Source organism: Oncorhynchus kisutch, linkage group LG9 (assembly GCF_002021735.2).
Source record: "Oncorhynchus kisutch isolate 150728-3 linkage group LG9, Okis_V2, whole genome shotgun sequence".
NCBI classification, from domain to species: domain Eukaryota; kingdom Metazoa; phylum Chordata; class Actinopteri; order Salmoniformes; family Salmonidae; genus Oncorhynchus; species Oncorhynchus kisutch.
In genome coordinates this window covers 39,161,475-39,188,366 of record NC_034182.2, presented here as the reverse complement: position 1 = coordinate 39,188,366, position 26,892 = coordinate 39,161,475, and the positions used below count along the sequence as shown (strand labels likewise).

The window sequence follows — 26,892 nt, the reverse complement described above, 5'->3', positions numbered from 1 at the left end:
CAATGGCCTCCTTTCTTTGCTGAGTGAAGATGAGGAGGATGAGAAAAGGAGAGTAGAGAAGTACTCTAGATTTATCCAGAGTCTTCCCAAGATCAACAGATCCACCCTGACTGCTCTGCTGCAACACCTCTACAGGTGAGGCTGTACACACACACACACACAGACACACACACACACACACACAGACACACACACACACACGGACAAACACACACACACAGACACACACAAACACACATACACACACACACAGACACACATACATATACACACACACACAAACACACACACGCACACACACAGACACAAACTGCAAAAATCCTCCGGTCAAAGCTACCCTACACTCATCATGTCACTGTTCCTTTCACTGTAATGCACTGTAGACACATTTTCAGACGAGTATTTCACTATAACAAGCACTTACGAACATGTAGGTCAAGTAGTTTGTCTGAAAAGGAGAGCCTGAATATTATACTATACTCTGAGTGTACAAAACATAAGAAACACCTTCCTAATTTTGAGTTGCGCCCCCTTTTACACTCAGAACGGCCTCAATACGTCGGGGCATGGACAACAAGGTGTTGAAAGCGTTCCACAGGGATGCTGGCCCATATTGACTGCAATGCTTGCCACAGTTGTGTCAAGTTGTTTGGATGTCCTTTGGGTGGTGGACCGTTCTTGATACACACGGGAAACATACCTCGTTCAAAGGCACTTAAATATTTTGTTTTGCCCAATCACCCTCTAAATACACAATCCATGTCTCAATTGTCTCAAGGTTTAAAAAGCCTTCTTTAACCTGTCTCCTCCCCTTTGTCTACACTGATTTGAAGTGGATTAAACAAGTGACATCAATAAGGGATTATAGCTTTCACCTGGATTCACCCGGTCAGTATGTCATAGAAAGAGCAGGTGTTCTTAATGTTTTGTAACCTCAGAATATATATCCTGATCATCATAATGTATACACTACCAGTCAAAAGTTTGGACACAGCTACTCATTCAAGGGTTATTATTTATTTTTACTATTTTCCACATTGTAGAATAAGAGTGATGACATCAAAACTATGAAATAACACATATGGAATCATGTAGTAACCAAGAAAGTTTTTATTTTTTTTTAAATCTAAATATATTTTATATTTCAATTTTTCAAAGTAGCCACCCTTTGCCTTGATGACTGCTTTTCACACTCCGCTTTGCATAGTCGGAATATCATGATATTGTCACGCCCTGATCTTATTTTCTTTTTCTTTTTTATTTTGGTTAGGTCAGGGTGTGACAAGGGTGGTTGGTTTAGTTTTTTTATTGTTTGGGTGTTTTTTGTCCTGTCTAGGTTTTTTGTACATCTATGGGGTTTAGTATGTCTAGGTATATGTAGGTCTATGGTGGCCTGAATTGGTTCCCAATCAGAGACAGCTGTTTATCGTTGTCTCTGATTGGGGATCCTATTTAGGTTGCCATTTTGGTTTTGTGGGTTATTGTCAATGTGTAGTTGCCTGTCAGCACTCGTGTTTATAGCGTCACGTTCATTTTGTTATTTTTGTTAGTTTGTTTTGTGTTCTTCGTTTTAAAAAAAAGAAAGAATTTATTCATCTCACACTGAGCCTTTGTCTCCTCGTTATGACGAACGTGACAGATATACAGTGGGGCAAAAAAGTATTTAGTCAGCCACCAATTGTGCAAGTTCTCCCACTTAAAAAGATGAGAGAGGCCTGTAATTTTCATCATAGGTACACTTCAGCTATGACAGACAAAATGAGAAAAATCCAGAAAATCACATTGTAGGATTTCATATGAATTTATTTGCAAATTATGATGGAAAATAAGTATTTGCACAATTGGTGGCTGACTAAATACTTTTTTGCCCCACTGTATGTGACTTGTTTACTTTTGGGTTACTTGTTCAATTCAATTTCAACTGAAGGGCTTTATTTATTTATTTGCAAATTATGGTGGAAAATAAGCACCTTCCCATCATGTTGTGGGGGTGCTTTGCTGCAGGAGGGTCTGGTGCACTTCACAAAATAGATGGCATCATGAGGGTGGAAAATTATGTGGTTATATTGAAGCAACATCTCAAGACATCAGTCAGGAAGTTAAAGCTTGGTTGCAAATGGGCCTTCCAAATTAACAATGACCCCAAGCATACTTCCAAAGTTGTGGCAAAATGGCTTAAGGACAACAAAGTCAAGGTATTGGAGTGGCCATCACAACGTCCTGACCTCAATCCTATAGAAAATGTGTGGACAGAACTAAAAAAAGCGTGTGTGCGAGCAAGGAGGCCTACGAACCTGACTCAGTTACACCAGCTCTGTCAGGAGGAATGGGCCACAATTCACCCAAGTTATTGTGCAAAACGTGTGGGAGGCTACCTGAAACGTTTTACCCAAGTTAAACAATTTAAAGGCAATGCTACCAAATACTAATTGAGTGTATGTGTTACGGCTTTCTAGTTGTGATGAAGGAGAGTCGGACCAAACTGCAGCGTGTCGATTGCGATCCATATTTATTCAAACAAACGTAACAATGAATAAACACTAAACACTACAAAACAATAAACGTAATGAAAACCGAAACAGCCTATACTTGTGTCAACTAACAATGCGACAGGAACAAAGACACTAAGGACAATCACCCACGACAAACTCAAAGAATATGGCTGCCTAAATATGGTTCCCAATCAGAGACAACGATAAGCACCTGCCTCTGATTGAGAACCACTCCAGACAGCCATAGACTTTGCTAGATAACCCACTAAGCTACAATCCCAAATATATACAAACCAAAACCCCAAGACAAAACACACCACAATACAAAAACTGGCCTGACCAAATACATAAAGAAAAACACAAAATACTTTGACCAGGGCGTGACAGTATGTAAACTTCTGACCAACTGGGAATGTGATGAAAGAAATAAAAGCTGAAATAAATCATTATCTCAACTATTATTCTGATATTTCATATTCTTAAATAAAGTGGCGATCCTAACTGACCTAAGACAGGGAATTCTTACTAGGATTAAATGTCAGGAATTGTGAAAACTGAGTTTAAATGTATCTGGCTAAGGTGTATGTAAACTTCCAACTTCAGCTGTGTATATATATATATTATGATCTTCAGACTATATATATATATATATATATATATATATATGTCTGAATGTTGTAATATATGTATATATATACTGTATATCAGTGGGTCTCACTACATATTCGTCGCCAGACCCACTGGCTCCAGGTCATCTACAAGTCCATGCTAGGTAAAGCTCCGCCTTATCTCAGTTCACTGGTCACGATGGCAACACCCATCCGTAGCACACGCTCCAGCAGGTGTATCTCACTGATCCTCCCTAAAGCCAACACCTCATTTGGCTGCCTTTCGTTCCAGTTCTCTGCCTGTGACTGGAACGAATTGCAAAAATCGCTGAAGTTGGAGACTTTTATCTCCCTCACCAACTTCAAACATCTACTATCTGAGCAGCTAACTGATCGCTGCAGCTGTACATAGTCTATCAGTAAATAGCCCACCCATTTTTACCTACCTCATCCCCATACTGTTTTTATTTATTTACTTTTCTGCTCTTTTGCACACCAATATCTCTACCTGTACATGACCATCTGATCATTTATCACTCCAGTGTTAATCTGCAAAATTGTAATTATTTGCCTACCTCCTCATGCCTTTTGCACACAATGTATATAGACTCCCCTTTTTCTTCTCTACTGTGTTATTGACTTGTTAATTGTTTACTCCATGTGTAACTCTGTGTTGTCTGTTCACACTGCTATGCTTTATCTTGGCCAGGTCGCAGTTGCAAATGAGAACTTGTTCTCAACTAGCCTACCTGGTTAAATAAAGGTGTTCTCAACTAGCCTACCTGGTTAAATAAAGGTGTTCTCAACTAGCCTACCTGGTTAAATAAAGGTGTTCTCAACTAGCCTACCTGGTTAAATAAAGGTGTTCTCAACTAGCCTACCTGGTTAAATAAAGGTGTTCTCAACTAGCCTACCTGGTTAAATAAAGGTGTTCTCAACTAGCCTACCTGGTTAAATAAAGGTGTTCTCAACTAGCCTACCTGGTTAAATAAAGGTGTTCTCAACTAGCCTACCTGGTTAAATAAAGGTGTTCTCAACTGGCCTACCTGGTTAAATAAAGGTGTTCTCAACTAGCCTACCTGGTTAAATAAAGGTGTTCTCAACTAGCCTACCTGGTTAAATAAAGGTGTTCTCAACTAGCCTACCTGGTTAAATAAAGGTGAAATAAAAAATAAACAAATAAAATATAGTCTGAATATCATAATATATATATAGTCTGAATTCCATACGCCATTATGTGGTGGAGTAAAAGACAGTTACATGACACACACACACACACACACACACACACACACACACACACACACACACACACACACACACACACACACACACACACACACACAGAGAGAGAGAACTGTGTGTGGGTGGTAAGTGAGACAACAACACAGACTTGGGCACACCGGCATAGCGATGCCACCTGTCCTTATTGACACTTCTAACCCACAATCCCTTGCTCTGCAGAAGTCACTTCATTTACCCATAACCCACTACAGTTAAAAAATAAAAATGGTTCATGTAGATGTTTTTTTTTTTTCGCAGACTCTCATGTCCCATGGTTTACCAGATAGGGTTAATTCCAAAATAAAATACCCCTGAGAACTAGTCTAGAACACATTCTACCCCAATTCCACCCTTCTAGTAAAGTAGATATGGACATACAGTAGATACATCATATTTCTACTTCTGTTAGATACTGTAAATACTTATAATTCACTTCTACTACTTGTCTGGCCTGATGAGGTCTTGCACACTGATGCTTACAGCGCTGCTGTTCTGCTCCACAACCACAGTGTATTGATTGGATTATTGGTTGGATTATTAATCTGACTATTATGGTAATGAGCAGATCGTTTGGAGAAGATTTCCACCGTACCTTCTCATTGTTAACCTACAGATGTACGAGATACCAGACCCAGTCTGAGGGATGGCTAACTCTGGATATCTCTTCCGTCTCCACTGAGTTAGGTCAATCTGCTTTTAGGTTTTGTGCACCTTACTTGTGGAGTAATCTCCGAGGCTCTCTACAATGTGGTGCCTCGAGGGCAATTCAAAAGGCTGATTGAGGACCTTTTTTACTGACAAATGTGTTTGTTTTCCATGCTTGTGTTTTGATTTCCGTGTATGTGTATAGTGTATGTTGATGTGTATAGTGTATATTGACGTGTATAGTGTATATTGACGTGTATAGTGTATATTGATGTGTATAGTGTATATTGACGTGTATAGTGTATATTGACGTGTATAGTGTATGTTGACGTGTATAGTGTATATTGATGTGTATAGTGTATATTGACGTGTATAGTGTATATTGACGTGTATAGTGTATATTGACGTGTATAGTGTATATTGATGTGTATAGTGTATATTGATGTATATAGTGTATATTGACGTGTATAGTGTATATTGACGTGTATAGTGTATGTTGACGTGTATAGTGTATATTGACGTGTATAGTGTATATTGATGTGTATAGTGTATATTGATGTATATAGTGTATATTGATGTGTATAGTGTATATTGACGTGTATAGTGTATGTTGACGTGTATAGTGTATATTGATGTATATAGTGTATATTGATGTGTATAGTGTATATTGACGTGTATAGTGTATATTGATGTGTATAGTGTATATTGATGTGTATAGTGTATATTGACGTGTATAGTGTATATTGATGTGTATAGTGTATATTGATGTGTATAGTGTATATTGACGTGTATAGTGTATATTGACGTGTTTTTATGTGTGTACAGGCATCATCATTTCTAAAAGAGACATTGTTCTCTGCATGTCTCCCTGTCAAAATAAAGGTGCAATGAAATAAATAAATAAATAAATACTTAATTGGGGATTTTGCTGGAATTTGAACTGTGGCCTAGTTTAACATCTCCCACACTTATTACCTGTATTATGGCCTAGTTTAACATCTCCCACACTTATTACCTGGATTATGGCCTAGTTTAACATCTCCCACACTTATTACCTGGATCATGGCCTAGTTTAACATCTCCCACACTTATTACCTGGATTATGGCCTAGTTTAACATCTCCCACACTTATTACCTGGATTATGGCCTAGTTTAACATCTCCCACACTTATTACCTGGATTATGGCCTAGTTTAACATCTCCCACACTTATTACCTGGATTATGGCCTAGTTTAACATCTCCCAAATTTATTACCTGGATTATGGCCCAGTTTAACATCTCCCACACTTATTACCTGGATTATGGCCTAGTTTAACATCTCCCACACTTATTACCTGGATTATGGCCTAGTTTAACATCTCCCACACTTATTACCTGGATTATGGCCTAGTTTAACATCTCCCAAATTTATTACCTGGATTATGGCCCAGTTTAACATCTCCCACACTTATTACCTGGATTATGGCCTAGTTTAACATCTCCCACACTTATTACCTGGATTATGGCCTAGTTTAACATCTCCCACACTTATTACCTGGATTATGGCCTAGTTTAACATCTCCCACACTTATTACCTGGATTATTGCCTAGTTTAACATCTCCCACACTTATTACCTGGATTATGGCCTAGTTTAACATCTCCCACACTTATTACCTGGATTATGGCCTAGTTTAACATCTCCCACACTTATTACCTGGATTATGGCCTAGTTTAACATCTCCCACACTTATTACCTGGATTATTGCCTAGTTTAACATCTCCCACACTTATTACCTGGATTATGGCCTAGTTTAACATCTCCCAAATTTATTACCTGGATTATGGCCTAGTTTAACATCTCCCACACTTATTACCTGGATTATTGCCTAGTTTAACATCTCCCACACTTATTACCTGGATTATTGCCTAGTTTAACATCTCCCACACTTATTACCTGGATTATTGCCTAGTTTAACATCTCCCACACTTATTACCTGGATTATGGCCTAGTTTAACATCTCCCACACTTATTACCTGGATTATTGCCTAGTTTAACATCTCCCACACTTATTACCTGGATTATTGCCTAGTTTAACATCTCCCACACTTAATACCTGGATTATTGCCTAGTTTAACATCTCCCACACTTATTACCTGGATTATGGCCTAGTTTAACATCTCCCAAATTTATTACCTGGATTATGGCCTAGTTTAACATCTCCCACACTTATTACCTGGATTATGGCCTAGTTTAACATCTCCCAAATTTATTACCTGGATTATGGCCTAGTTTAACATCTCCCACACTTATTACCTGGATTATGGCCTAGTTTAACATCTCCCACACTTATTACCTGGATTATGGCCTAGTTTAACATCTCCCACACTTATTACCTGGACTATGGCCTAGTTTAACATCTCCTACAGTTATTACCTCTAGTTCCCGGCACACATGCTCATGCTGTTGACCAGGGAGTGTGTACATAGTTTGGTTGTTGTACGAGGGTGTGTGTGTTCCTGTGTGTGTTCCTGTGTGTGTTCCTGTGTGTGTTCCTGGGTGTGTTCCTGTGTGTGTTCCTGGGTGTGTTCCTGTGTGTATTTAAGCATTTGTGGGTTAATGTACTGTACTTACAATATGTGTATGAGTCTATGTCACCTACATGCGTGTTTATCAGTGTGTTCTCCTGTATCTCTATACTGTGTAGGGTCCAGAGGTGCTCCCATATCAACCAGATGCAGACCAGAGACTTGGCCTGTGTGTTCTCCTCCTGTCTCTTCCAAACCGAGGGACAAACCACACCAGAGATCAGTGTGGTCCAAGACCTCATCGCCAACTATGTACAACTTTTTGGGGTAAGTTTTATCTCTCTACCTGTCATATATACTGACCCAAAAAATATATAAACGCAACATGTAAAGTGTTGGTCCCATGTTTTCATGAGCTGAAATAAAAGATCCCAGACATGTTCTAAAAGGCAACTCTAAAAGGTGCAGTTTTGTCACACAACATAATGCCACAGATGTCTCAAATTCAATTACACAAGTGTGTAATTGGCCTGCTGACTGCAGTAATGTCCATCAGAGCTGTTGCAAGAGAATTTGTAAATGTTTCTACCATAAGCCGCCTCCAACGTCATTTTAACCAGCCTTATAACCGGAGACCACGTGTAACCATGTCAGCCCAGGACCTCCACATTCGGCTTCTTCACCTGCAGGGTCGTCTGAGACCAGCCACCAAGAAAGCTGATGAAACTGAGGGGTATTTCTGCCAGTAATAAAGCTCTTTTGTGGGGAAAAACTCATTCTGATTGGCTGGGCCTGGCTCCCCAGTGGGTGGGCCTGGCTACCAAGTGGATGGACCTATGCCCTCCCAGGCCCACCCATGGCAGTGCTCCTGCCCAGTCATGTGAAATCAATAGATTAGGGCCTAATTAATTAATTTCAATTGACTGATTTCCATATATGAAATGTAACTTAGAAAAATCGTTGAAATGGAAGCATTTTGTGTTTATATTTTCATTCAGTATACTTGAGTGTGAGTGTATTGACCTTGAAATAGTAAGTGCCTTAAATAAAACAGTGTGTCTGAAACTTAAAACAGTGAGTGTGTGAAACTTAAAACTGAAAACAGTGAGTGTCTGAAACTTAAAACGGAGTTTCTGAAACTTTAAGATTTAAGTTTCAGAGCGTTTTTAGTGTCACACTAATTCTTCCGGGAACGCCTGGCTCCCTCTCTTTTTCCCACCTAGAGGAGGACTGTTCTCTCCATTCATCCCTCCATTCATCCTTCCATTCCCTCTTAATCAGGTTGGAATGCTGCTGTTGTTCGCATGACAAATACCCATTAAGCTGAACCAATGAGGACCCAATCTCAGTGAATACACACACCATCACCGTGGCATAAAATGAGTGAGATGTTCAGGCTAATTAGGAATGCCATTATGTGGTGGAATGCTGTGGATGTGGGCTTTTTATCAGACCCCAACACACTGTGTGTGTGTGTGTTCACATTTGTGTGTATATCTTTTCTCTCTCTCTCCAGTCTTCATTGCAATGCATAGCCCTGACAAAGCAAATTGTTCTCTGAAAGTGATGGGGGGGGGGGGTTAGAGTAAAAAGTATAATTTTCTCTACCTCGCTTTGACGATTTTGAAACCACACAATGTGGAATTACAGTTGTGTCCAGTAACTTTAATTTAAGCTAAAAGGAACAAACTATAGTGATGGGCTACTGGAGTCATTTATTCAGCTGATAATAAAACCACCCGGTGAACAATCCAATTGAACTTCCTGAACTTCCCATCGCTATAGTTCTTTCCTTTTAGCTTAAATTAAAGTTACTGGACACAACTATAATTCCACATTGTGTGGTTCTATATAATTAAAGGGAATTTCTATTTTTACCCAAAATGTTATATATGTCCTCTTATTTATTACATTTTTTATTTAACCTTTATTTAACTAGGCAAGTCAGTTAAGAACAAATTCTTATTTACAATGATTGCCTAGGAACAGTGGGTTAACTGCCTTGTTCAGGGGCAGAACGACAGATTTTTACCTTGTCAGCTCGGGGATATCGATCTAGCAACCTTTCGGTTACTGGCCCAACGCTCTAACCACTAGGCTACCACAGATATTATGTACAGAATATCTGCGTTTCTTCATGTGGACAGGGTTGATGTATTTACCTGTGTGTGTGTGTGTGTGTGTGTGTGTGTGTGTGTGTGTGTGTGTGTGTGTGTGTGTTACCAGGTCAACGAGGACCAACTCAAGCAGATGGAGAGTGAGAACAGTTTCATCACACGATGGAACGACAAGAAAGACACCACAGTAAGTCAACCTGTTTAGCTCCACTGACAAACACAATCAGACCTCTGGACCGCTGTGTGTGTGTGTGTGTGTTTGTGTTTGCATGTGTGTAAGCTGAGCTCTAAGGTCAGAAATGCATTTTAACTGTCTTCCTGTTATGCAATGATTGAGGGAGGGAGGGTGTTGTTTGGACGGATTCAGAGGGCAATGAGAGGGTTTGTATGCTTGTTCACCATTATAACTGTCTGCTACTTTATGCCTGGACACATGTGCTGCAGGAAACTATTTGTTCAGATAACCTGGAAAACAAATGAATCTTCAAACCTTATGCTGCCTGCTGACGTTGAAAAGTGTTTGAACAAAGAGTTGAAAGTGTTTTTTTTTCCTTTTCTTCCCCTCCTTTAAGTTGGTTTCCAGAGGCTGTCAGAATGAATCTGGCCAATTGAACTAAAAGGTTAACGCTATTGTCGGAAAATTGCCCCCCGAAAACACAAGAGAGCTAGACAAATGTCTCGTACTAAAAGTGGAGGTTTTTAGTAACCTGGTAACAGGATTGAGAGACCAGAGGAAAGAGGAAAATAGACGTGTCAGATATTCAATTTAAAGCTTTTAGGAAAGACTGGCTCTCTCAGGGAGGGCGAGGAAGTTAAGGCTAGCTCTACCATGTGGTGGTGTTCATTGTTAGTGGCTTGCTGTGCAGCAGCGTGATTAGCCTAGTGCCTAGCCTAGCACCTGTTAGTTAGCTCAGGCTGTTGAGTTAGCTCTTAGAGTGGAGGGTACACACACAAACACACCCACTAGGATGGAGCGCTGTCCTTTGTGTTTCCCCTCCCTCTCTTTTCTTTCCGTTATTTTCTCCTCGACTTCATGCGTCAGAAAGCACTTTAAGTTCGAGTGAGGGCGCCAGCAAAACAACCCTCTTTGTTTTCTTTCCTCCCTCGTTCTCTCGTCTCTGGCTGAGTTAACTCAGTAAAGGTGGGCAGGCATATTTCTACAGCCAATTTGACTGGCCACACTCCCAATGGCTGCCTGGTATTGTGACGCAATAATTGCCAAGGTATTTTGGAATGTTCTATCAACTGAGGTTGGATTGCCATGGTAATGTAGAATGTTCTATCTAACTGAGGCTGGATTGTGATGATAATGTAGAATGTTCATTCAACTGAGGCTGGATTGCCATGGTAATGTAGAATGTTCTACCAACTGAGGCTGGATTGCCATGGTAATGTAGAATGTTCATTCAACTGAGGCTGGACTGCCATGATAATGTAGAATGTTCATTCAACTGAAGCTGGATTGCCATGGTAATGTAGAATGTTCATTCAACTGAAGCTGGATTGCCATGATAATGTAGAATGCTCATTCAACTGAGGCTGGATTGCCATGGTAATGTAGAATGTTCGTTCAACTGTGGTTGGATTGCCATGGTAATGTAGAATGTTCATTCAACTGAGGCTGGATTGCCATGGTAATGTAGAATGTTCACTCAAATAGTTCTAACTGATGTGGCTCATAAAAATTGTTGACTCAACCAATCACAGCACACCTGCTTTTACTTCCTGGCATCGGTACACTCAAAATGGCTGCCAGTCCACCCATTATGTTATCGTTCACTTGAAACACCCTTTCTATTCATTCTTCTTTCTATGGGTAAACTCTGCCTATTCGTTATGATACACTGTACATTTACATTTGAGTCATTTAGCAGATGCTTTTATGCAGAGCGACTTACAGAAATGAGTACATATGTTCCTCCGTGGGAATCAAACCCACAACCCTGGTGTTGCACGCACCAGGCTCTACCAACTGAGCCACATGGGACCTGGCTACTTATCCTTTACTTAAATCTACTGTGAACTTCTCGGTAGAAATGTGATCAACGTTCACTGAAGTAGCTAGCAAGTTTACTTGCGGAAACTTCTGGAAAATTGCCCATTATTTAGTTTTTCTAGGGAGCCAGAAAACGGAGGCCGTGGAAGAACCTATTCAAGCAAGTAAATATATTTTGATAATGATCCAAAAATGATGTATTATTAGCTAGCTTTCTACATAAACATAGTGTGCAGGCTTACTCCAAAGAGCTGATCTCGTAATGTTAGCTAGCTAACTTTACGTACTGTATAGCTAGCAATGTAAATAAAATATCACCAGCTTGCTAACTTCATATTAGCTAGTTAGTTATCTTGATTATATGTATCATTGTAACTCCAAATGCATTTGTATTTAGGTAGCTAGCTAACAGCAATGGAAGAGTGTGAAAGGATTAGCTAACGTTAGCACTTCCAGCTGTCAGAGAAGGGAGAGTAGGCTACTCTGGATAGGGCGGATATACATTTGTGGGAGGACATTATGAAACTATTCTCCAGTTCCAGTCCCTAGCGAGGAAAAACTGAGGACAGAAAGATATAGCAACACAATATTCAGGGCTGTCTAACTTGATTATAACGAGGCCTGTTTCTTTTGTGATGTCTGTCGTCTGTCCTCAGATACAGAGAGCCGTAAAACCCTGTCCACAGATGAAGAAGTCCTAATGAATGTCCCAAGAGAAAAAGGGTACATCCTTGTATACCATATGGTTTATGTATAACTAGCTATGTTAGCACATTTTATAAACATAAATACAGTTTAAAAATCACACACAATGTATATTCCTATTACAACTGGAGCAGACCAACCCTTGCTGGGTGTGCAGGCTTCTGTTCCAACCCAGCACTAATACACCTGATTCAATGTATCAAACCTAATTAGTTAATAATTAATGATGCTGTTACTGGGCTGAAACAGAAGTGTTCTCACTCAGTAGATCAGGGATCGGTGGAGTGATGTTGGACATTACCGGTATGGACTTATTTTATTATCAGCCTACTTGTTACTAAAATGTCTAGCCTTTACATATGAGTTAGGTTACTTGTAGAAATGATATGAAATAGTAATTTATTTGAAGTTAAGTGTTTAAACTTGTTTTGATTGTTAACTTAACGATTATTTAGGATGAACTCGTGTCGATGTTAATTAATCATGTCGCAATAAAGAGAGGAAGGGAATCTGTCTCTAATTTGTCTGTGTTTCTGTGTTGTATTATTAGATTATTACTCTTTTGTCAGGATATCAGCCATGTGAACCCATTTTGCAGCTGATAATGGCATGTAATGCCAAGTCTGCCATAGGCCTACAGAGGGGGGGGGGGGACATATAGCTGAACAATATGTAAACAATGTGTGTGAGTTAAGCTTGTCTCTGCTTCAGATGCAAATTGTCAAGGGGTGCATTGCAAATGCCCATAAGACATCATACTGTAGGCCAGTGGATCCCAACTCCGGTCCTCAAGTACCCCGGACAAACACTTTTGTCTGGATTCAACTTGTCAACTAATCATCAGGCCCCAAATAATGAATTGGGTATGTTGGGGGCTACAACACAAATCTGTGCTGTTGGGGGAACTCAAGGACCGGATTATACGGCTTTTAGCCAATCAGCATTCATAATTGTAATTATAAACTGGCGGTTCTAGCCCTGAATGCTGATTGGCTGACACCCGTGGTATATCAGACTCTATACCATGTGTATGACCAAAACAATATATTTTTACTGTTCAAATTACATTGCTAACCAGTTTATAATATGTAAGGCTCCTCAGGGCCAATATACCATGGCGATTGGCTCTATCCAGGCACTCCGTGTTGCGTAACCAGTTTATAATAGCATTAAGGAATCTCGGGGGTTGTGGTATATGGCCAATATACCATGGTTAATGGGCGTATCCTGGTACTCCGTGTTGCGTCGCACATAAGAACAGCCCTTAGACATGGTGTATTGGCCTTATACCACACCCCCTCGGGCCGTATTCTTCTCTACTTCCTGTTCTCCCCCTCTCCATCCTTCTGTCATTCCCTGCACCAGCTTCCACCATCTCCTCTTCAGTGTTTGTCTCCTCTTTCCTCTCCTTAGTTCTGCTAATGGAACATCTCTTTGTCTGTGGGCTGTAATCTCTACCGGTGTGGAACACATGCACGCACTCATACGCACGCACGCACACAGAAGAACACAGACACACACACACATAGGACTCTACCTGTTATAATGATGACATGTCATAGGCCAACCTATTATTTTTCCTGTGCAGCCCTGCCATTGTCATGGCATTTGTCTTTTCCCAAGACCTCTCCGTCATGTATGACCTTCATTCCACAACTTCTCTCCGCTTGTTTACAATACTTTCTCTCTGGCTTACTGTTGTTGAAGACATCATAGGTTGTTTAGTTCAAAGTTGAGAAGAAATGTTTCATAGAAGGCAGACTTTTCACTTTTGTCTCAGAAGTTGGTTTGCTCATGATAACCTGATCTTAAAAAGTATTTTTTTGTTGTTGTGAAGAGAGAGAACAGAGGACAAGGACAGAGACATAAGGTCATATGACTCTTGATGCAATGTCACTTTGTGTCCAATGGCCTCTCGGCTGTTGTTTTACATTGCCGGGGATTGAAGGGAAATTGAGAGATCCCAAGGACTTCTCCAAAGCCTCTTGCGCCTGTTTAATACACTCTGTATGTGGCCAGATACAGTATGTTACCTCAATGGTATCGAACAGACTGGATTCTCACAGATTGAAAAATACATTTGTCCCAGTGTTAAATCTAAAATGATATCAAAATCCTAAGAGGAGTATCAATGCTTGATCTACTACAAGCTTCAGATTTCCACACAGACATTCCATTGACTCAAAGTCACGAATCAAAGGTCAGAGTTAGCTCAAGTTAGTATTCATCCCTGATTAAGAGACTGAACACTTGTTTGGGATATTATAAAGTTTGGCAGAAATGTTGACTACATTTGAAGCCCTTACCCCCCCCCCCCTCCCCTCCCTTTCCACCTCTCTGACTTCCTCTGGCTTGCTTCCTTCATTCTGCCAAAACATCGCATCAATTAAAAGCTCTATATTTAGTTTTGCCTGTAGCTCAGAATACGACCTCTACCACTCTCCTCAAATCGTCTAATGCTTCCCTTGGTTCCCTCTGTTTAGGCTCAGGCCACACCGAGGTGGGAATTCAGAACAAAAGCCAATTAATCCGAAGTTGTGTTTTTTCTTTCTCCTCTGTTTCTCTCCCTCTTTTTCTCCTTCTATTTAGTTCTCTCCGGCCGGGGACTTGATCTTTGAGGTGTTCCTGGAGAGGAGGGAGCCGGAGGACTGCTGCTTAATCAAGGTGAAGGTGTGTGTGTGTGTGTGTGTGTGTGTGTGTGTGTGTGTGTGTGTGTGTGTGTGTGTGTGTGTGTGTGTGTGTGTGTGTGTGTGTGTGTGTGTGTGTGTGTGTGTGTGTGTGTGTGTGTGTAAAGTGTGAGCAAGAGGGGGAGTGTATAAGTTGGATGGAGAGAACGAAGGATAAAGGGAGTAGAAGGAAAGGAGGTGGAGGGGTGTGTTACGGAGTCTGGGGGAGTTAGAGGTACAGAGCTGATGGGATGGAGGGAATAGAGAGAGCTGTGGGAGTGGAGGGCGTGATAGAATAGGGCCAAGACATTGGTGGTTAAACCTGATAGGATTACTGCCACCGAAATAAATCAAAAGCTAGCTAATCAAAGACACTTCTGATATAATTGTGTGAGTAATTGTGTTTCATCAGAGGCATTGGTAAGCTGCAGGTAATGGATTTATTTTGCAGGTGTGGAACAGCAGTGGGGTGGAAAGGGGAGGGGGGGTTAGAGTGGACTGTTTTACGACTCACTGCGACATTAACAATTAGTTTCTTCTCTTTTGAGTCATGCTTGTTCTTTACTTTCTGTTCACCTCTACACTATGATTACAGAATAGTTTCTGTGCAGACTATTTCACAAACAAATGTAGACGTTTGTGTTCTCCATTTCCAGATTGCAAGTGATGGAAATTTTTTGCCAGTGATACAAATGCCCAACATTTCCCCCATTCCCTAATTATCTGACGGGGATAGCTAACATGCAGGGCTGTAGTTGTTCTATTTAAATTCAGCAAGTTAATGGACATTTTAAGAATGTACTGTGATTTCAGTTCACTTCCTGTTTCTTCCTGGGTGAATTTAAATGGTCTGCAATGGAAATGAACCCAGTCCTGCTAAGATGTGATTGTTTCCTCTCCTCTCTCTAACATCGTTGTGGTTGTGTTGTGGTAGTTGTCTCCTACCATGACGTCAGACGAGCTGGCAGAGTCCACGCTGGTTACGAGGAACGTGGTCACCAACCCCGTCGACCTCTGGACCACGTTCGAGGTCATTGAGAACGGAGAACTGGGTATGTGACAACAAAGAGATGATCAACTGGTCATTAAGGTCACTACATACATAGAAGCATTTCTTTCATGTCTCCAGAGGGAATGTTTCTGAAGTCAGAAAAACATCTGGTTTCACTAATTGGTTGGATAAATGAAATATGTAAATATGTAGACAGTGCTGTAAATAATTTTGGGAAGAAGGGAAATGTCTTTGCTTATTCCCTCTCAACATTTTTTTCAATCTTTTCAAACCAAATCAAATTGTATTTGTCACATACACATGGTTAGCAGATGTTAATATGAGTGTAGCGAAATGCTTGCGCTTCTATTTCCGACAGTGCAACAATATCTAACAAGTGATCAAACAGTTCCCCAACAACTACCCGATACACACTAATCTAAAGGGGGTGAATTAGAATATGGATGTATAAATATATGGATGAGTGATGGCCGAGCAGCATAGGCAAGGTGCAATAGATGGTATAAAATAGATGGTAATGTTAGATATGTAAACATGATTAAAGTGGCATTATTTAAAGTGGCATTGTTGAAAGTGACTAGTGATCCATTTGTTAAAGTGGCCAGTGATTGGGTCTCCGTGTAGGCAGCAGCCTCTCTGAGTTAGTGATTGGGTCTCCGTGTAGGCAGCAGCCTCTCTGAGTTAGTGATTGGGTCTCCGTGTAGGCAGCAGCCTCTCTGAGTTAGTGATTGGGTCTCCGTGTAGGCAGCAGCCTCTCTGAGTTAGTGATTGGGTCTCTGTGTAGGCAGCAGCCTCTCTGAGTTAGTGGTGGTTGTTTAGCGGTCTGATGGCCTTGAGATAGAAGCTTTTTTTCAGTCTCTCGGTCTCTGCTTTGATGCACCTGTACTGACCTCGCCTTCTGGATGGTAGCGGGGTGAACAGGCAGTGGCTCGGGTGGTTGTTGTCCTTGATGATCTTTTTGGCCTTTTTGTGACATCTGGTGCTATAGATGTCATGAAAGGCAGGTAGTTTGCCCACAGTGATGTGTTGTGCTGACCGCACCACCCTTTGGAGGGCCTTGCGGTTAACGGCGGTGCAGTTGCCATACCAGGTTGTGATACAACCCGACAGGATGCTCTCGATTGTGGATCTGTAAAAGTTAGTCAAGGTTTTGGGTGACAAGACAAATTTCTTCAGCCTCCTGAGGGCTTCCAGCATTCTTACAGTGGTTCCTCCTTTAAAAGTTGCGAGCTTACAGCGCAGGACTTAGAGGTAACCAGCGTCACGGCTTCATTACTCCAGACCACCACAAGGGGGAGATAGAGCACTCATTATGCATTTGGGTCCCAAGGTTTTTATATGACCAATCATATCGAGTGGTTCCAATGACGAATTCCACACTTGCCACCCGTCCCTGATGAGCAAAGTTGGCTGACAAAACATTACGGGGAAGCAAATGTATGTAGTTATAACGAGTCAAGCAAAAATATTGTGAGGAATATGTTAGTTAATGTAGAGACAAACGATTGTGCATATTTTTTGGACATAAAGATAATTTACGAAAATCGCTATTTAGCAAAAAAAGAATTCAGCCATATTCAATACCAGGTGTATCAAACTCATGCATCATAGCAAGCAGGGAGCATTTTTCGAACCCTGAACATTCTTGCCCAAAGTCCAGCACGCTAACGACTGTGCCCAAATGTATTAATTGGGGTTGGTGCCGATTGTGGCTAAAAACACTTTGTCAATTGGAATTTTTTTTACGTGGGAAAAATCTGTATTATTAGTTTTTCACAAACATAGCAGGATGGGCTATTAGCTGAACAATATACTATTCAACCTTTACTAAAGAATTGTCTAATAGCCGAGCTACAGTTGAAGTTGGAAGTTTACATACACTTAGTTTGGAATTATTAAAACTCATTTTTCAACCACTCCACAAATTTCTTGTTAACAAACTATGGTTTTTGCAAGTCGGTTAGGACATCTACTTTGTGCATGACACAAGTCATTTTTTCAACAATTGTTTACATACAGATTATTTCACTTATAATTCACTGTATCACAATTCCAGTGGGTCAGAAGTTTACATACACTAAGTTGACTGTGCCTTTAAACAGCTTGGAATATTCCAGAAAATGATGTCATGGCTTTAGAAGCTTCTGATAGGCGAATTGACATCATTTGAGTCAATTGGAGGTGTACCTGTGGATGTATTTCAAGGCCTACCTTCAAACTCAGTGCCTCCTTGCTTGACATCACGGGGAAATCAAAAGAAATCAGCCAAAATTAGAAACCTCCACCAGTCTGGTTCATCCTTGGGAGCAATTTCCAAATGCCTGAAGTACCACATTCATCTGTACAAACAATAGTACTCAAGTATAAACACCATGGGACCACGCAGCCATCATACCGCTCAGGAAGGTGATGCGTTCTGTCTCCTAGAGATGAACGTACTTTGGTGTGAAAGGTGCAAATCAATCCCAGAACAACAGCAAAGGACCTTGTGAAGATGCTGGAGGAAACAGGTACAAAAGTATCTATATCCACAGTAAAACGAGTCGTTATATCGAAATAACCTGAAACTACGCCCAGCGAAACCTGAAAGACCACTGAAAACTCAACCTGAAAACCTGAAATAGCCCTGCTCCAAAACCACCATTAAAAAGTCAGATTACGGTTTGCAACTGCACATGGGAACAAAGATCGTACTTTTTGGAGAAATATCCTCTTGTCTGATGAAACAAAAATATAACTGTTTTGTCATAATGACCATCGTTACGTTTGGAGGAAAAAGGGGGAGACTTTCAAGCCGAAGAATCCCATCCCAACCGTGAAGCACGGGGGTGGCAGCATCATGTTGTGGGGGTGCTTTGCTGCAGGAGGGACTGGTACACTTCACAAAATAGATGGATTCATGAGGTAGGAAAATGACATTAAAGTTTGAAGTTAAAGTTTGGTCGCAAATGTGTCTTCCAAATGGACAATGACCCCAAGCATACTTCCAAAGTTGTGGCAAAATGGCTTAAGGACAACAAAGTTAAGGTTTTGGAGTGGCCATCACAAAGCCCTGACCTCAATCCTATAGAAAATTTGTGGACCGAATTGAAAATGTGTGTGCGAGCAAGGAGGCCTTCAAACCTGACTCAGTTACACCAGCTCTGTCAGGAGGAATGTGCCAAATTTCACCCAACCTATTATGGGAAGCTTGTGGAAGGCTACCTGAAATGTTTGACCCAAGGTAAACAATTTAAAGACAAGGCTTGCAAATACTAATTGAGTGAATGTAAATTTCTGATCCACTGGGAATGTGACGAAAGAAATAAAAGATGAAATAAATCATTCTCTCTGTTATTATTTTGACATTTCACATTCTTAAAATAAAGCGGTGATCCTAACTGGGTTAAGACAGGGAATGTCAGGAATTGTGAAAAACTGAATTTAAATGTATTTGGTCAAGGTGTATGTAAACTTCCAACTTCAACTGTATAGATAACGTTTCTTTCTGAGCCTTGATGCCCGCAGATTACAGATTGCCTTTGCCGATCTCTCATCATCTTCATTCATTAGTTAGTCAATGGCTTGAATAGTCATTGACTCACTCACGCGTTGAAAAGGAACAAGATGGAGTCACAATCCATGCCAGGAACACCTGTGAACTCTGGAACTCCACCTCTGACAGGCAGAGTCAACATACAGTACGTGGCGGGTTCGTCGGGTTTTCGGTTCACCTTCGACATTTCCATAGTAATTTGTTATGGATCCGTAACTACATCAGCATTTTGAAAGAGTATTTTTTTGTCATTATTTTATTAACCAAATGTGTTTATTTGTTTATTAGGCTACTGTGCAGTCTACAATACAATACTCTTTCAAAATGCAGATGTTGATGTAGTTATGGATCCATAACAAATTACTCTGGGAATAAATATCACTGATTTACAGAAATATTGGAACAAACTTGTCTAATGAATGCAAACAATGTAGAATCCTCCAATCTTGTAGCCTACTCCCAACCATCACGTTGTACATCGCCATATTTTCCATTCCATCCTAACGGAAACACTGAGGGTTTTGTTTTTCATTTTTCTCTGAATAGAAACACCATAATATTGTCAAATTAATTAAGCCAAATTTCTTAAAATCAATCCCATATACTATGTTATTGCAAAAATATGTTTTAAATTATCTGGTAATGCCAATACGGAATACGATCAAATGCTTCTCGGAGATACCCTAGGGTGGTCAAACTAGCAATAACTTGCAGTAACAGAAAAATTGGCTGATGTGCCACAGAAAACTGTGGCAGCATGCAAGGTGTGCCACAGTATGATGCAAATTTTAAAGGAGGAACCACTGTACATAGCTATTCCTCTAGTCCAGATGGTCCAGATGGGATAGTGCAGTGTGCAGTGTGATGGTGATTGCATCGTCTGTGGACCTGCGGTATGCAAACTGAAGTGGGTTTAGGGTGGCCTGTAAGGTGGAGGTGATATGATCCTTGACTGGTCTCTCAAAGCACTTCATGATGACAGAAGTGAGTACTACGGGGTGGTAGTCATTTAGTTCAGTTATCTTTGCCTTCTTGGGTACAGGAACAATGGTGGCCATCTTGAAACATATGGGGACATTCAACTGGGATAGGGAGAGATTGAATATCTCAGTAAACACACCAGCCAGCTTGTCTGCGCTTGATCTGAGGACGCGGCTAGGGATGCCGTCTGGGCCAGCAGCCTTGCAAGGGTTAACACATTTAAATGTTTTACTCACGTCGGCCACGAAGAAGGAGAGGGGGGGCACAGTTCTTGTTAGCGGGCCGCGACGGTGGCACTCTATTATCTTAAAAGCGGGTAAAGAAGATGTTTAGTTTGTCTGGAAGTGTGATGTTGGTATCCGTGACATGGCTGGTTTTCTTTTTGTAGTCCATGATTTCCTGTAGACCCTGCCACATACGTCTCGTGTCTGAGCCGTTGAATTGCGATTCCACTTTGTACCTGTACCAGCATTTCGCTTGTTTGATTGGCTTGCGGAGGGAATAACTACGCTGTTTATATTCAGCCATGTTCCCAGACCTCTTTCCATGGTTAATGCGGTGGTTTGCGCTATCATTTCTCTTTGGGTAGGTTTTAATAGTCACAGTGGGTACAACATCTCCAATGCCTTTCAAAACTCATTCACCTTATAAATTCACTCAGTCAGCGTATAGGTCGACATATTCCAGTCCACGTGATCTAAACAATCTTGAAACGTGGATTCCGATTGGTCAGACCAGTATTGAATGGTTCTAGTCACTGGTGCATCCTATTTGAGTTTCTACCTATAAGACGGTAGGAGCAAGATGGCGTCGTGGTCGGATTTGCCGAAGGGAGTTAGAGTAGCAGTGGTCGAGTGTATTACCCTTACACGTAGTGCAATCAATATGCCGATAGAATTTTGGTAACCTTATTCTCAAATCAGCTAAAATAAATGTAGCCTCAGGATATATGGTTTCCAGTTTACATAAGTCCTGTGAAGTTCCTTTAGTGCCGTCTTGGTGTCTGCTTGAGGGGGAATGTACACAGCTGTGACGATAACTAACTAGAATTCTCTTGGAAGGTAATATGGCCGGCATTTGATTGTGAGGAATTCTAGGTCGGGTGAGCAGAAGGACTTGAGTTCCTGTACGTTGTTATGATTACACCATGAGTCGTTAATCATGAAGCACACACCCCTGCCCTCCCTCTTCCCAGAGAGATGTTTATCTCTGTTGGCGCGATGCATAGAGAAGCCCGGTGGCTGAACCGTTGCCTTCCCGAGAGAGCCATGTTTTCGTGAAACAGAGAATGTTACAATCTCTGATGTCCCTCTGGGAGGCAACCGAATTTCGTCTACCTTTTTGTCAAGAGACTGGACATTGGCGTGTAGTATACTCGGGAACGGTGGGCGATGTGCACGTCTATGGAGCCTGATCAGGAGACCGCTCCATCTGCCAATTCTGCGGTGCTGTTGTCTTGGGTCGGCTTCTGGGATTAGATCCATTGTCCTGGGTGGTGGTCCAAAACAGAGGATCCGTTTCGGGAAAGTCGTATTCCTGGTCGTAATGTTGGTGAGTTGACATTGCTCTTATATCCAATAGTTCTTCCCGGCTGTATGTAATAAGACTTAAGATTTCCCAGGATAACAATGTAAGAAATAATCCATAATTTTTTTTAAATACAGCATAGTTTCTTCAGAACGTGAAGAGAGGCGTCCATCTTTGTCAGTGCCATCTTTTCTCCTAACTGAACTGTCATCTGTCTGTACATTGAATTAGAGATGGATGTCATCTGTCTGTATATCCAATTAGTGAGAGATGGGTGTTTGACACCCAGGACACTGTTTCAAAGGCTGTTCTCATTCAGGTCACATTTTCCCTCTTCTCAAGGCCTCATGATCAGAAGATTAGTTTGTTGAAGTATCTCAGTTATGAACTAGTGTATGCAGTAATATCTCAGGTATGAACCAGTGTATGTAGTAGTATCTCAGTAATAAAGTAGTGTGCGTAGTAATATCTCAGGTATGAACCAGTGTATGCAGTAATATCTCAGTAATGAAGTAGTGTATGCAGTAATATCTCAGTAATTAACCGGTGTATGTAGTAGCATCTCAGTAATGAACCAGTGTATGCAGTAATATCTCATTAATTAACCGGTGTATGTAGTAATATCTCAGTAATTAACTGGTGTATGTAGTAATATCTCAGTAATTAACTGGTGTATGTAGTAATATCTCAGTAATTAACCGGTGTATGTAGTAATATCTCAGTAATTAACCGGTGTATGTAGTAGCATCTCAGTAATGAACCAGTGTATGCAGTAATATCTCATTAATTAACCGGTGTATGTAGTAATATCTCAGTAATTAACTGGTGTATGTAGTAATATCTCAGTAATTAACTGGTGTATGTAGTAATATCTCAGTAATTAACCGGTGTATGTAGTAATATCTCAGTAATTAACCGGTGTATGTAGTAATATCTCAGTAATTAACCGGTGTATGTAGTAATATCTCAGTAATTAACCGGTGTATGTAGTAATATCTCAGTAATTAACCGGTGTATGTAGTAATATCTCAGTAATTAACCAGTGTATGTAGTAATATCTCAGTAATTAACTGGTGTCCATGGCTATAGAAGTGATGAAATCAGCTCAACGTCAGTCGGTTGATGATACTATGGTGATTAATTAATATCATCGTCGTCATATGTCATAAATTAGCCATTTCCTCTTTTCTTGAATCGCGAGTTGAGATTATTTATATACTGTAACACCTCTGCATTTAGTGGGAGGGGTTAATGACGAATAATAATGAATGGATTATAGTTCTAGTATAATTAGCTGGCATTGCTGTGTACTTTTCACCAGTTCACAGAGAGTTTGCGTGTTCCCCTCTTCAAAGTTAGCCTTGATCAGGTTTTTCCTTTGCGAAACAAAAAAACAAAATGATGGGGTACACGGTGAACATAGAGCATATTTGATGATGGTTCAACATTTTTCCCTTGCTGGAGACAACAGATTTGCTATTGCGTTGAAACATCCCAGATCGCTTAGCTGTTCAAAAGCTGCTGTCGTGACACATTTTTATGCTAATGACTGATAAGGGGGAAGGGGAAGAAGAGTAAGTGTAAGATAATTACGCATTTTGATGGTTAAACCATAGATAAACAGTGTTATCGGTGGCGATTGGGGAAGCTAATATTTGGGTGTGAGAATGAATAACTATTTCCTTTCGCCTGAGTCTGCACAGATCCCAGAGAAAAGATAAGCTACTGTGTTCTAAATAAGTTACGCACCCGGGACTATCGTTTGTTGCCCTCGGATATGAAAAACTATTAACAGGGTGTGCAGAAATTGAAAAAATACAGGTGGGGGGTGGTGGGGGGGGGGGGCACACGTGATTTTAGCTGATGGTATGTACTAATATCCTGCTCACAAATCAGGGCAAGATAATAGGCCTATTTTGCACTTGAGTGTGTTTTCTAATCATGTTCAGATTTGCAGAGGATAATTTAACTACGCAATTATAAAAGTCGGGGAAGGAAAAACAACAACCTATTGATAATGGATTTTTCCTGATGGCGTTTTAGACAGTTAAAGTTCCGTGATAATGAAGATTGTGCAATCCTTTTTTTGGTGGGGGGGTGGGGGGGGGGGGTGTATAGCTGAACCACATCAGTCAGGATTGTGTTGAAAACATTGTAAACTGCGAGGGTAATATTTTCAGATTTTGCAGACACAACCATAGACTTTAAATAGTCTTAGACTTAAAGATGAAAAACGGATTTGTTGTCTCTGTTACAGAATTGTAGACACAACACTCTGACTACCAGACACAACACTCTGACTAGCAGACACAACACTCTGACTACCAGACACAACACTCTGACTACCAAACACAACACTCTGACTTGTAGACACAACACTCTGACTACCAAACACAACACTCTGACTAGCAGACACAACACTCTGACTAGTAGACACGACACTCTGACTACCAGACACAACACTCTGACTACCAGACACAACACTCTGACTACCAGACACAACACTCTGACTACCAAACACAACACTCTGACTTGTAGACACAACACTCTGACTACCAAACACAACACACTGACTAGTAGACACAACACTCTGACTACCAGACACAACACTCTGACTAGCAGACACAACACTCTGACTAGTAGACACAACACTCTGACTACCAGACACAACACTCTGACTAGCAGACACAACACTCTGACTACCAGACACAACACTCTGACTAGCAGACACAACACTCTGACTAGCAGACACAACACTCTGACTACCAAACACAACACTCTGACTACCAGACACAACACTCTGGCTACCAGACACAACACTCTGACTAGCAGACACAACACTCTGACTACCAGACACAACACACTGACTACCAGACACAACACTCTGACTACCAAACACAACACACTGACTAGTAGACACAACACTCTGACTAGTAGACACAACACTCTGACTACCAGACACAACACTCTGACTAGTAGACATGACACTCTGACTAGTAGACACAACACTCTGACTAGTAGACACAACACTCTGACTACCAGACACAACACTCTGACTACCAGACACAACACTCTGACTAGTAGACACAACACTCTGACTAGTAGACACAACACTCTGACTACCAGACACAACACTCTGACTACCAGACACAACACTCTGACTACCAGACACAACACTCTGACTACCAAGCACAACACTCTGACTAGCAGACACAACACTCTGACTAGTAGACACGACACTCTGACTACCAGACACAACACTCTGACTACCAGACACAACACTCTGACTACCAGACACAACACTCTGACTACCAAACACAACACTCTGACTTGTAGACACAACACTCTGACTAGTAGACACGACACTCTGACTACCAGACACAACACTCTGACTACCAGACACAACACTCTGACTACCAAACACAACACTCTGACTAGCAGACACAACACTCTGACTAGTAGACATGACACTCTGACTAGTAGACACGACACTCTGACTACCAGACACAACACTCTGACTACCAGACACAACACTCTGACTACCAAACACAACACTCTGACTAGCAGACACAACACTCTGACTAGTAGACACGACACTCTGACTACCAGACACAACACTCTGACTACCAGACACAACACTCTGACTACCAAACACAACACTCTGACTTGTAGACACAACACTCTGACTACCAGACACAACACTCTGACTTGTAGACACAACACTCTGACTACCAGACACAACACTCTGACTACCAGATACAACACTCTGACTAGCAGACACAACACTCTGACTACCAGACACAACACTCTGACTTGTAGACACAACACTCTGACTAGCAGACACAACACTCTGACTACCAGACACAACACACTGACTACCAGACACAACATTCTGACTAGCAGACACAACACTCTGACTACCAGACACAACACACTGACTACCAGACACAACACTCTGACTAGCAGACACAACACTCTGACTAGCAGACACAACACTCTGACTACCAGACACAACACACTGACTACCAAACACAACACACTGACTACCAAACACAGCACACTGACTTGTAGACACAACACACTGACTTGTAGACACAACACACTGACTTGTAGACACAACACACTGACTTGTAGACACAACACTCTGACTACCAGACACAATACTCTGACTACCAGACACAACACTCTGACTAGCAGACACAACACTCTGACTACCAGACACAACACTCTGACTAGCAGACACAACACTCTGACTACCAGACACAACACTCTGACTACCAGACACAACACTCTGACTACCAGACACAACACTCTGACTACCAGACACAACACTCTGACTACCAGACACAACACACTGACTTGTAGACACAACACACTGACTTGTAGACACAACACACTGACTACCAGACACAACACACTGACTTGTAGACACAACACTCTGATCTATTTTGTCTTTGTAACAGAACGCCCATTACACTACAAAGAGAAGGTTCTGGAGCAGGTGCTGGAGTGGAGCACTCTAGACGATCCCAGCTCCGCCTTCCTCGTCATCAAAAAGTTTGGAAAGCACAAAATGGCAGACACTCTCCCAGGTACAACATGCAGTTAGATGGATAATATCTGAAAGCACCGTCATGCTCACAATATAGCTGAGAAGGTGTCAAATCAGCTTTTGTACTCCAGCATTTCACACTGACAATGGCACTGATTGAGCTAAACGGCGTCTGTTTCTATGAGCACAGTTTCCTTATTGAGAGAATTTTCCACACAGATACACAATACTGTACTAAAGACCTTGATGGATGCTAAGAATGAAA

The 26,892-nt window shown here is 41.1% G+C and overlaps 1 protein-coding gene across 1 annotated transcript in view; it reads left to right on the top strand.

Moving 5' to 3' along the window:
* Window positions 1–26,892, top strand: part of arap2 (ArfGAP with RhoGAP domain, ankyrin repeat and PH domain 2) — a 260,125-nt gene that overhangs the window by 215,096 nt on the left and 18,137 nt on the right. The window contains exons 22-27 of the mRNA XM_031831383.1: window positions 30–135; window positions 7,716–7,863; window positions 9,763–9,840; window positions 14,944–15,018; window positions 15,955–16,072; window positions 26,539–26,667. Of these exons, the coding sequence (XP_031687243.1) occupies window positions 30–135; window positions 7,716–7,863; window positions 9,763–9,840; window positions 14,944–15,018; window positions 15,955–16,072; window positions 26,539–26,667 (654 nt within the window). The remainder of the gene's footprint in view (window positions 1–29; window positions 136–7,715; window positions 7,864–9,762; window positions 9,841–14,943; window positions 15,019–15,954; window positions 16,073–26,538; window positions 26,668–26,892) is intronic.